This window comes from Toxotes jaculatrix, chromosome 17 (assembly GCF_017976425.1).
Source record: "Toxotes jaculatrix isolate fToxJac2 chromosome 17, fToxJac2.pri, whole genome shotgun sequence".
Classification (NCBI taxonomy): Eukaryota; Metazoa; Chordata; class Actinopteri; family Toxotidae; genus Toxotes; species Toxotes jaculatrix.
In genome coordinates this window covers 8,132,961-8,145,376 of record NC_054410.1, presented here as the reverse complement: position 1 = coordinate 8,145,376, position 12,416 = coordinate 8,132,961, and the positions used below count along the sequence as shown (strand labels likewise).

General features: G+C 38.1%; 2 protein-coding genes across 3 annotated transcripts in view; both read left to right on the top strand.

The window, feature by feature from the left end:
• Positions 1-26: 26 nt before the first annotated feature.
• Positions 27-4,121, top strand: LOC121197329 (E3 ubiquitin ligase TRAF3IP2-like). 2 transcript variants are annotated; one of them, XM_041060892.1, is made up of 10 exons: positions 27-107; positions 359-780; positions 868-1,001; positions 1,664-1,811; positions 2,060-2,256; positions 2,905-2,993; positions 3,107-3,175; positions 3,441-3,545; positions 3,633-3,707; positions 3,812-4,121. In XM_041060892.1, exons 2-10 carry the CDS (start codon positions 392-394, stop codon positions 3,980-3,982), a joined length of 1,377 nt encoding a protein of 458 aa, XP_040916826.1. In that variant the 5' UTR covers positions 27-107; positions 359-391; the 3' UTR covers positions 3,983-4,121. The 2 variants fall into 2 exon arrangements, with proteins under 2 accessions (XP_040916826.1, XP_040916827.1); XM_041060893.1 differs by lacking the exons at positions 27-107; positions 359-780; positions 1,664-1,811 and having other exon boundaries at positions 890-1,001.
• A 1,098-nt stretch (positions 4,122-5,219) lies between these two features.
• The window catches only part of si:ch211-266g18.10 (titin), a 60,011-nt gene continuing 52,814 nt past the window's right edge, over positions 5,220-12,416 (top strand). The window contains exons 1-13 of the mRNA XM_041061283.1: positions 5,220-5,661; positions 7,502-7,705; positions 7,795-7,878; positions 7,967-8,071; positions 8,163-8,318; positions 8,524-8,667; positions 8,818-8,961; positions 9,321-9,464; positions 9,600-9,719; positions 9,878-9,997; positions 10,095-10,139; positions 10,274-10,321; positions 10,401-10,427. Of these exons, the coding sequence (XP_040917217.1) occupies positions 5,652-5,661; positions 7,502-7,705; positions 7,795-7,878; positions 7,967-8,071; positions 8,163-8,318; positions 8,524-8,667; positions 8,818-8,961; positions 9,321-9,464; positions 9,600-9,719; positions 9,878-9,997; positions 10,095-10,139; positions 10,274-10,321; positions 10,401-10,427 (1,351 nt within the window). The 5' untranslated portion in view covers positions 5,220-5,651. The remainder of the gene's footprint in view (positions 5,662-7,501; positions 7,706-7,794; positions 7,879-7,966; positions 8,072-8,162; positions 8,319-8,523; positions 8,668-8,817; positions 8,962-9,320; positions 9,465-9,599; positions 9,720-9,877; positions 9,998-10,094; positions 10,140-10,273; positions 10,322-10,400; positions 10,428-12,416) is intronic.

Here is a 12,416-nt window from a genome sequence, read left to right as displayed (position 1 = left end):
TGGCTCTGATTGGATGCAGCTGAAGCGTTTGAAGAATTTGCATATAGCAGGCTGTAACACACAAGCCTCTGCACCCACAGGAGTGTAAAGAATTCAGCCAAGAACAGGTAGGTCATTGTTACTTTCTCATCTTACTTGTATTTGTAAGAATATGTTTCATGTGTTAATTCTGTATATTAACCACTCCATATGAAATCATTTCTTCAGAATAATTCTTATATGTTGTACAGGAAAAATATCTTAGTTCAATGCTAGTTTTATCTTTCTACTTGCTTCCCTATAAATGCATCTTTTCTCCTAGTTTGTAGATATAACTACAAAAATAAAGTTTTTTCCTCCTTCTGTCTGTCACTTGCAGGTCTACAGGGTGAGCTGAAATAAGCTGTTTAAGATGAAGAAATCTGAACCAGAATTGAAAGTGTTTTCCACCACTGAAAAGTCTAAAAATTTTCTTCCACTTTTGAGCCCTGAAGTCACTGTGAACCAAATTGTTCATGCCAACCCACATCGTGAAAAAGTCATACCAAACCGTTGCATAGATGCTGATTATTTCTCCCAAAGCCAATGCAGATGTGGACAAGTGTACCAAAAGTTAAGCAGGCAGCCAGAAGAAAGAGGAGCAAATTTTGCCAGGATGAATTTTTATCATCAACTTCCTGATGGCCATCGCCCACATCCTGCAGAGACCAGGCAGAGTGACATGAGATCTGAGTGCAGCTGCTGGGAGTGTGGACCAAACCAGTGTGGGACAACGGACCCCGCAAACAGAGACACAACTGGGTAAGGAGCTGTCTTTCTATTATATTGGAAATAAATTCATATAGAATAACTTTGATGAAGTAATTCATGTATTTCTTTGGCTCTTAGAGGAGAGTATGAATACAATCCTCAGCTTCAGAGTGATGAAGAAGAGCTCGAGCCTCCGTTGCCTCTGATATCTGATGATGAGTGGCAACACTACAGTCCCTTTCTACCTCCTCACCCCTATCTGCACAACTACAGTAAAGAAAAAATGTTTCTTTTTTGCTTGTTTCTATTTAATAAGTAAAACGTATTAATAGTATTAAATTTTGTTTTGAAAAGTGTTATAAAATTATATCTTTATTTACTCACTTGCTAAATTTATTTTATTTTTTTAGTAGGACAGCTGTGTAACCAAAAACATCCACTGCTAGAAAACAGTGAGGACAAAGAGCAGTAATGAGACAGACTAAAAACATTATTCATACAGAGTTTGAGTGAAAAGAATACAACATTTTGCAGAAAACAGTAAAGGACAAAGAGTAATTTTTAAATGTGTAAGAAGACAGTTCACAACACAAGTTTTGTTGCATATATTTAATATATAAGTGCAACAAAATGTATAGATGACAGCAACAGGACAAAAGAGACTGTGGGCCAATATTACTGACCTCCCAAAACAGGTTTTCAGGATTTTGTGTAGTTAGTGTGTAGCTGTTAACTAAAAGTGTCTGTCTTACATCTGTTTGATGTGAATAGTAAACACCATTAGAGGTTGTTGCATTTCATGCTGAAACTTGCATGAGGTTTATGTTTTTGCTTGAGGTTTTGTTCTTAAACCAGTGTCTTCAATTTTCAGTTCTGCTTAAACCACCAACTTGACACGTGCTGTCACACAGAAATGTTTAAACTGTATCTACAGGTCTTCATCATACTATGGATGTCAGGTATTATCCCTCTGCAGTACAAGGACAGTACAACCTCAACCCGGTCAATAGATACCCACCTCGACTATATCACCACTCTCCTCCCTGTCAGCATAGAAGGCTCTGGGATGAGCCGCAACACTGGTAAAAACAAAACCACTTTTAAATGGAGGTACAGAAACAAAAATGTCTTTGACAGCTAGGTGCACTCCCTGACTTTGTAACTCTATCCAGTAGTTTACACAAATCCCCTCCAAGGTCACCGTTAATGTTTTTGAAAAATGCAGTGAGCCAGGTGTTGCAGCAGTTTCTACTTTGAATATTACACAGACCTATCACATGTCAGCACAAATCAACTGAAGACCCTTTTTTTTTCTTTCTTGCTGCTTCAGGCTCCGACATCATGATAACTGTTTGAATAACAGCGTGGCTCAGGGAAGCGTCTCAGTAAACGTGCCTCAGTTCTCTGTCCCCCCTATGGAGGGTGTGTCACAGGTCAGTGTGATGAACCTGAGCTCAGCGGGAGCAGAAGAATCTGCCTCACATCCACATGAGAAAAGAAGAACCATCAGTCTACCTGATGAGTGCCGTGAGTCACTTTATTCCCTCATTCAAAGCAACTCCACCCATGCTTTAGGAGCTTGGCCTTTTTGGGGAGAATAATTAATATCTGGGCAAAATAATTCTTGTGAGCACAATGTACAATTCTGTGTAGTGCACTTAGATGTAATTAGAAAACAAGACAGCAATTTAGCCTTGTTATAAGTTATGACAGGGAGAGGGAAGTGCTATTGATTTTATGTTGTCTTTATAAACCTGCCCGGCCTGTTTAGGGGCTTAGTAAAATAAATAAAAGGTTCTTATGTTGTTATGTTGTTACTTATGTTGTTTAGGAGCTGAGAAAGATTTTCCTACGAATTTGTTTTACAATGTGTTTCACTTGTCACTGGAACTTTTCATTATAAACTGACAGTTTCAGTTACCGGTGTTGATTGCAGGTGCAGTCCAATAAAACTACAACACAAGAAACACCCTCAATACATATCAGTAAAGTGTCAACAGAAATGGAATATTTTCACTCAATTTACTCAGTTCACTTTAACCAAGATAGTATTTATTCCAGGGTTCTTGTATTGCAATGTATTACGGTGTACAGGTGTTTCTACTGCAATTCTAATGCCAAATGCCAAAAGGAATAAGAGATTAATTTTGATTCTATGATCTCTTTCTTCCTCAGGAAACATTTTTATAACTTATTCTTCGGACGTGTGCTCAGAGATGGTCCCCTTTGTAGACTTCCTAACAAAGCAAGGTTTTCGACCAGCTGTAAGCTACCACACCTCACTCAGAATTTGGATTTCAAAAAAACAGCACACATACAAAAAAATCTGAATCTTGTAGACTTACTTTCTCTTAAAGCACTGACTTCAATTTCACAGATTGACATATTAGACAACCCTGTTAGACGCGCAGACATCAACAAGTGGCAGGACAGTTGCCTAAAAGATGTGAGTGAACACCTCCAGTAAAACCGGATTTGAGCAGTATTTATTTACATTTCTATATCGCTGTTGTTATACTCTTACCTAAAAGCTTTGGAAACAGTATGCCTGGACGATCTTCAGAAAACAAAATCAGACTACATGTGAATTTGTACCTCAGTTGTTAAATTAATATTTCGTATTGCATGTTTTGTTTCTGTCTTAACTTAATTTTTCAAATTCTTGCATTACAGTTGTCTTTTCAGGCTTTGAATGTGTCCTTTTTTAACAGTCATCAAACCTGATTATCATCGCCATCAGTCCAAAGTATAAGGCGGACATTGAAGGATCTGTAGCAGACAGCCATGGTCTACACACCAAATACATACATTCCATGGTGAGACAGTATTTGCTCTTTATTTAAAATGAGACATAATTCTGTGAACAAATTGTTCTACTGAAATCTAAAATCTAATTTTGCCAGATGCAGAATGAGTTCATCCAGCAAGGCAGCTTGAATTTCAGATTCATACCAGTTCTCTTCCTCAATGCATCCCAGGTCAGAGAACTAAACCTTTTTACACTCACAAGTTTTTGCCATACCTACCTTCCTTTCTTAAATTAATATATAATATACAACACATATACATGCACTCTTTACAGAAGCATGTCCCAAGTTGGCTTCAGAACACTCATGTTTACCGCTGGCCACACGACACTGAGGATTTGTTACTGCGACTGCTTAGAGAGGAGAGGTATGTTCCTCCTCCTGTGCCCATGGAGCTCACGCTCATCATCAGGCCAGTGGCCCCGAGTGCTTCAGCTACACTGTAAAATACACACCTGTGTTTATGTATGTGGGTGTATTTGACATTTTCTCTTTGGAGTACAAGACAAACAAAAAGCTTGTGTAGTTGTGATGTATCTATTGTACAGCTGTTTTTCAGATGTTTCAATAAAGAGTTTTTCTCTGTGTAGGCTACTTGTACACCGCATATTAAGATTTTTAACCATGTTAGGGTGTGGCTCTAGCCGTGGGGATGGCAAGCACAGTCTGTCTGTAAGTCAGTGCTTTGATCCAGAATGGATGATCTCAGCAACTGCTGGATAAATTGCTGTGAACCTTTGTACAGACATTCAGTGTTTTAACTGACATGTCTCAACAGCTGTTGAGTGAATTGACATGAAATTATGTGCAGGCATTCATGTTTCCTTCAGGATGAATTGTAAAAACATCAGTCATCGCCACACTTTTCATCTATTGCTGTCATCAAGTCACAAATTTAACTAAAATAACTAATGACGTGTGTGGTAAAATTAACAAATGTTAACATGCTAATATTAGTTTTTGGCTCAAAGCAGTTCAGTGCCTGACAGAGTTGATAACGTTGCTGTACTCTTTATCTTGCTTTTTATATTTTGGGAAAATATTCCACATATTTGCGTTTCACTTATTTATCTTGTGGTAAACTGTTTCTGGAGCATCTTATATAAATGCTCCAATACTAATGTGGCAGTTAAAGTTGCTGCAGGGTACAAAAGGGAGCTGAGGCTGTTTTAATGCACATACTGGACCTTTCTTTCAGGTTTACTGTTAAACAAATGTATAATTTTGGAATTTTTTTTGGAAGTTTTTGAAGCTGCCATATGGAACCAAATATGGGAACCTCATAAGAAAGTGGTGGGTAATGTCAAACTGTGAATAAAATAAAAAACTTTGCAATTTGCACCCACATAAGCACCAGGGGGAGGAAGAGGCCACTAATGGTGTAAACATAATGTGTGTTGCTGGGCAGTGAACAATTTTCACCTGTGTTGTTGCCCATTCCTCATCTTGGACACCTGTTTTGTTCCAGTTTGTTGGGCAGGTTACAGTGTCCCACCAGTAGGGGTGCCCAGTTCAGCCAACTGATCCTACTCATAGCCCTTCAACCGCCAAAAAAGGTCTGCCAGAGCGGCTGGTGTGCAGAGCTCAAGCTAAGAATAACCTGGACCTTCTTTCTGGCGGATAAAGTTACCTTGAAGCCTTCCTGTGCCCTGCTCTGACTTATACCCATGTGAGGCACCAATAACACGGGGTGGGATATTCTGTCTGCTCCCCCTACCCTACCCAGCCCTGTGCTTAGCTTGGCTCTTTCCTCCCCTGTGTTGCTTTCCTTTGGCCCACCATCCCCAGACCCCCCTTTACAATGCTGCCTCACCGGCAGCTCCAAATTCCCCAGCACCCGTAAACTTAAAATTTATATTTGGTTTTCCATTTTTCCACTTTTTTTAATTTTTTTAATCTTGGAGAAGTTCAAGTTGTGGATTCCATGGATCAGAAAACAAGGCTGTGATCACCAAAAGGAAATGGAATAATTTGCTAACAGGAATTCTTTTATTTTTACTGACAAGTGGATGCCGATTGAATTCATACTGAAGCTGTGATTTTCCAGTCAGCCCTGCATGAGGAGGCTTTGCCCCCAACTCAAAGCATTATACCTGAAATAGTCTCCATATCACCATGGCTGAAGGTAGGACTGTTGTCACCTGTATTATAAAAGTATAATGTATTATATATGTATTATTTTTGTTTGTTATAGCATAGAAAGTCTCAGTAATATGTGTAATAAATAAATGGCAGCGTTTTGATAGGGTGAGTCCTCTTAGGAAAATGTGTTGAATGTTGGTTGCTATAAATACAGGATATCATGTTACCAGGGTATTAGAATTGCTCTCTTGTGACAGACATAACTGCTGGGTTTTCAGTTGTGGTGGAAGAAGTATTCAGGTTGGTTACTTCAGTAAAAATACCAATACAACAATCAACAAGTCCTGCATTCAAATCCTACTTATGTAAAAATAGAGAAGTAGTAATGGCAAAATATACTTAATCATTATTTATAACGTTATTAGATTGTTGATGCAGTGGTGTGGTTGGTTTTAACTACTTTATACAGAGTGAGGTTGTTTAGTTTCTTTGGTATTTGTGAAATAAAGATAGACCATGTGAGAGGTTTAGAGGGAAAACTGCTTGCAATTCTGTCTAATCCGTTTTCTTTTGAGGTGTCACAATGCCTGGTTTAATCTCAAGTGAGTCATAACTATATCAGAGAGATACGAACAATAATTCCCAATAAAATGTAGTGAAGTAGAAGCTTAAAGTAACATAAAGTAACATATAGACTAAAGTACAAGTACCTAAAATTTTACTTAAGTACTTGACACACTAGACACTTTTTAAAGACACAATTTAAAGTCTCCTGTTTTGTCATGTCCTGATCAAACAAGTGATACTTTACAACCAAATCTTTTGTGTCATAAAGCTTCAGGTTCTGAATAAACAGTGTCTGTGTTAACACAGAAGATTTATTTTCATAATTGATAACAAACTTTATGGTGAAACAGTGACACCTCCTGTCCATAGTCAATAGTTCACTTGAGTGAAATGGTTTTTTTTTGTTTGTTTTTTTAGTATTTATATATGAGGAAGTGAATCACCAGTAAGGCAGGCTCTGAGTTCATTCACAGTTAGAAGGTGTCTCTAACACCTCCTGGCACCAGGTCCAAGTTGGGACGTACATCAGTGCAGCTACTTTCACACCATGGTAGTTAATGATGGCGAGACTGTCATTAAATGTCATCACAAGCATTTTCCACTGTACTAAACAGGTGTGGGTCATGTGCAAATCTGTTTATATAATCTATGTGATGAAACTGGAACAGCTGAGTTCTGCTTTTTCTGATCTGTAATCTGACAAGATAAATTTATGTTGATCAGGATACAGTTTCACACAAGTTTCATCTAATTCACATCATTCCTTAACATTAGAAAATGAGCATACATGGATTTGGAATGCACAGGAATAGGATGTCCTTCAATAAATGTCTTAGACAGTTAGACACTGTGTCTTCACCCTGTTAGGTGTGAATCCTTTGATAAAATGTGAGATATGCTTCACCTGTCAGGGTTTAGCTGCAGTGTGAAGATGATGAGATGAGAGATGTGGCTATGGAGGATCATTAATTTTGCATGTGTAGAATTGAAAGGAACAATGAGGAAAAAAGAGAAAAAAATAAAGACAACACTTTTCCATTACACTTAGTCAAGAATGCTCTGTGACTTGGTGGTCAGTATTGACCTAGATGCCACTGTACTATGTTGTTTTGCACTTTTGTACTTTGTTGTTCTGTTTTTAGTTTGTTTACAGTCCAAGAAAAAATAAAAACTTGCTCCAATGTCACAACATCAACATATTTAACAACAATTTAAAAAAATAAAAATAAAAGGTCAACAGTTGTTTGACCGAGTTCCCAAGTTCTTGGTGATGAAAGTTCCACATAAAAGAGTGACTTTGTTTTTATCACACACAGGAAGCAAATCTGCCTCCCCCTCCTCAGGCAGTGGGTCCAATGAAGCAGCAGCACCACAAACAAGCTCTCTCAAGTCCAAAGGTCTGGGCCTCCTCAGGAAGCTGAAAGTGTCTGTGGAACTGTTGTTTGCACTGGCTGCTCTGCTGTCCTGGGTGGTCGTGGGAGTGGTGATGTTTGACTTTGTGGAGTACAAGGCAGTCCCTGGTAAGTCAAAATTACTGAAAAATGTCTCTTTTTTTCAGTCTCAGTCATCAGATGTTCAGCTTTAACAGTATTTGTGTGTGTTTTCTCAGATGTTCAGCAAATTATTACGGACCCTGTGCAAGCTGTGAATGACGCTGTTGATGAAGTATCGAGTCTGCTCAATAAATTTCAAGGTACAGAAGAGAAAGGGCTTGCATGGCATACTTCTTTATGTTTAAAAGGAAATATTGTAATGCATAACTCCCTTTTCTGGGCCTCCAGAATGCACACCTGATTTAAGTGACCCCATGTCTGCCGCCACTTACGCAGCTGAGGAAATAGCTGAAGCAAAAGATGGATTTGTTCGATATTTTTCAGATGAGGAGGGTATGACAACTCAGTCAAAAATTGTGCACACTTTCAGGAAAAGAACATTTTTATATAAACATGGTGTAATAATCTCCCCCCAAAACCACAGGAAACTTCTATCTCAGCTACGTCGACCCTGTGGTCATTGGCAGACGAGCTTTCCATTCAACGAATGACTTCACGTGTGGAGTGGTGGGCTCTGTCAGGGACACTGTGTGTGCTATTGTGGATACTGTATTGGATACTATATTAGATATAAATAAAGGTACATATTTCATATTTTAATACTTTTAAACTGAAGACTTAGTTTGTCATCCCTGTTTCACACACGAGTAAATAACATAAAGATTGTGCCAATTACCTGAGAATGTCTTGAAAAAATAAAACTTCAGTAATTCTTGGCTTTAAACTGCCTAGTTGAAGCATTAATAAATTAAAATTTCCTTAACACATGTCTTTGTTTTGCTCAGGAAAAATTGACCTTAGCCACATTGACCCTGTGGTCATAGGCAGAGGTGCCTTCAGTGTTACTAATGAGTTCATGAGTGGAGTGGGGGGCTACATCCAGGATGTGCTCTCTGCCATTTTGGACACTATTCTGGATGTAGTGAAAGGTATTCACTCTCCTCGCTTAACACCTTAACACCTCTTAATATCTTAAAACTACTATCTAACATATTAGTAATAAATAATACATAATACAGTATTGATTTTACACATCTGTCCTTAGTATTTATTTGTTTTTTGTTTGTTTTTCCCCCCAGGAACCACTGACATTAGCTTCATGGATCCTGTAATAATTGGCAGAAATGCCTTCAGTGTCATTAATGACTCCGCGAGTGGAGTGGTGGGCTACATCCAGGATGTATTCTGTGCCATCTTAGACAGTATACTGGATATCACGAAAGGTAACTGCTCCATATTTTAATCTTTGTATTGTTTATGTCATATTACCATGTCTGCATTGTTTAATTGTTTAATTTGTTGCCTACACACACATACTAAATAAGTGTTAACTTGTGTTAATCAAGGGTGCATAACAATGAAAACTTGTCTAAACTCGTTGCCAAAATACAAATTTAGATGGTAAATGTCAGCTTACTGCAGTCTTAGGTGTTTCTGTAGTGAAAATGATTAATTACTGACTAAATGTTTTTCCCTTTGGTCTTTAAATGTCTTTCTAATATCTGTATAACCAAAAATAATGTATTTGTTGAACCCAGTAACTCACTCGAGCACTGGCCTGAATGTGTGTTGTTCTTCTCAGGAACCACTGACATTAGCTTCATTGACCCTGTGGTTATTGGCAGAGATATCTTCAATGTTACTAATAATTTTGTGAGTGGAGTAGCAGGATATGTCCAGGATGTGCTTTGTGCCGTCTTGGATGTAATACTGGATGCATTAAAAGGTACAGCATCTGCCATGGTTTTTAACCTTTACCTAATCTGTGTGTGCCATTAAAATGTGTATGCTAGAGTAGCCTGATAAATAGAGTTTCCACAAACTTCATGATCCTAATTGCTTTGACTTCTCTGTTGATCAGGTATCCAGCATGCTTTGGGATTCAGTCCCATGTCGGTTCTGAAGAGAACAGCAGAAATCACCACAGAACAGATAAACATGCTTGTGAGCTACATCTCCACAACGCTGATCGGTGAAGAAGGTCTGTTGTAACATATGATTATATATGCTTTACATACCATCTACATCTCATATGGCGACCAACTTTTCCAGAATTAAGGGATACAGAGACATAAATGCGTTAAGTAACAGAAATATTCTGAGGAGCAGCTTTTACTGTGTGGTGTGTTGATTTTTCAGGGATAATGCCAGAAGTGTCCATTGACCCCATGAAAGTTGTTGAAGATGCTGTGTTGGAGTTCACAGACAAGAAAGATTTGTTCTTGGCGTACATGTCAGGCATGCTTGTTGGCGATCAAGGTATGATCACATTAGCTGTATGCAGAAATAGCTCATATGCTTCAGCACACTAATGAAATATACTGACACCTCTCATATTTTTCTTCTCTTGTTGTAGGTGAACCTGTTGCCACACCAGTTGTAAATGTAGTAACTGAAAAAGGTTTCACTTTTCATTACAGTTTTCATTAGAAGCATATCATTGTCATATTACTGTTATTCATTATTCTTATAAATACTCATTTACCATTAACAGTTACTTTATAATTAGTCATGCCTTTGTTTCTCTTTGTTTAGATGAAAGTGTAATTTCCCCATCAGATTTAAATTTGGTGAGAAAAAAAGGTAAGTACTGACATTATTGTTCTTCTGTTCTTTGCTATCACATTTTTATTTTTTATAACCATATATTTTTGTAATGAAGGTGAATTTCTGCCACCTTTGGAAAAAGGTAAGAAAATGGCATCATATATTGCTGAGATGCACATATTTTTGGACAGGTTCAGTGTGTGCTGCCAGCAAATAGCGTGCATAGACTTGTTGAGTGCCCCACCCTATTATAATGTGACCTTCCATGCATGTTCGCATTGATTTTTGTTTTTCTTACCCATTTACATGACCTGTATTCAAGTCTGCCTTACAGCATGTCATGTTCAGAGTAATGGAGCAACCCTGGAACTTTGTGTCAGCCTTATTTGAATAAAATCCATTTGCACATTTTTGTATTATGGCATGAACAAACATGCATCATGACCAGTGTACATTTTTATTGTTACAAATGTCTATATGCAACCAAGTTGTTATGGATTTGATGACTGCATCTCTCCCTCCCCCTCTGTTTATCACACTGACCATTTGTTGGACATGACAGTTCATGGAACTCTGCATTCATTTGTTTTGCCATTAAGGTGTTTTTGTTCCAGTCATCATCTTTTGTGTCCTTTGTTTCAAAAAAAGAGTGGAATTTATGTGTAATATTGCACATGTACGTTTGTCTTTAATATGTGTCCTTTGGAATTTCATTCCTCTGTCGCCATTTTCTGCACTGTCCAAGCATTTTCTGTAAACTGACCAACTTTACGTACGTATTTGGATTGTTTGAACTGGATGATGTGTTATTTTTTGATGACTATCAATGATTTTACCTTTGCATGGAATCAAACAAGTTTACACCATGTGTCATTTTGGATGGTAATGTTTTGGGAGGTGCTAATGGGAGGGAAAAAAAACTGTCAAAATCTCATCAAAGAATATATTCCTGCAATACTCTACATTTTCTCATAGTCAAAAAATTCTATGGAAAGACTCAAACCAACAGTGAAATTATCCTATCAATAAATATTGTCTGTAGCCAAAGCCTGATGGATTTTGTTGTCCAGAAACTATTAAAACACACCAATGAGGTGAGGTGTTTCTTCACCATGATGAACGTGGGAACTGTATTTTATGTTGAGTCAATCCCACACGTACCACACTGCTGCCATCTTATATTCACTAGAGCACCAAATATGTATTTCCCCAAACTTAGACCCTCAAATCATTTTTCAATTTTAGGGTTGAAGTCAGGACAGAGGGTGTTGTATCCTATATAGATTGTAAAGCTCCCTTACTCAATTGTGATTTGTGATATTGGGCTGTAAATTAAGTTGACTTGACTGTTAATATGCAGCTAAAATAAACAACAAATGCACAGTCCACTCCTGTTTAATGATGTTTGGTAAAGACCTAGGGTGCCCAGCATTTTCAGGAAATTGTTTAGCCTTACTCTCAGAATACTGACAGAGTGAGTAACACATTATTGGTTTTGGTCTTTTTGTGGAATTTGTTGACAGTAACAAAATATAGTATACCTTCAGGTATACCCATTAAGCGAATCTCTAACTGCAGCACCTTGTGTACACTATATGACCTTATGAATGGTCATTGTCATTGTTTTCATTTCACCCCATCAAATTCATTCTGTACATTTAAAACAAGTTTCCACATGAAATGCCAAAGATATGAATGGCAGATCAGACAGATGACAAGGGTTGATGCTACAGTTACAGAGATCATGCACGCTGCCAAAGATGAAGCTGCTCCTGCTGCAGAGTTAAGTGAAGACTCTGGGATTGAGGAGGAGGAGGAGGCTGAAGTTCCCACTGAAGCTGTCAGTGGAACAGATGTTCAAAAGGCAGAGGAAGATGATGGTATTCACATGGTTTTTCTTTAACAGTCACATTAATTGGTCAGATATATGATCGATAACAGGCATAGGCACTAAATTTGTTACTATCACATCACTAGCCAAACATGTCGACCTTGAAGAAACAGAACTTGAGTCACCACTGGAAGATGAGGTAGTCCTTGATGAGGACAGCAAGGAGGAAGAGAAAAAGGAAGAGGCAGAAGGTGTAGATACTCAGGAAGAGGAGGAGGAAGCAGAGGAGGAAGGTCTTGA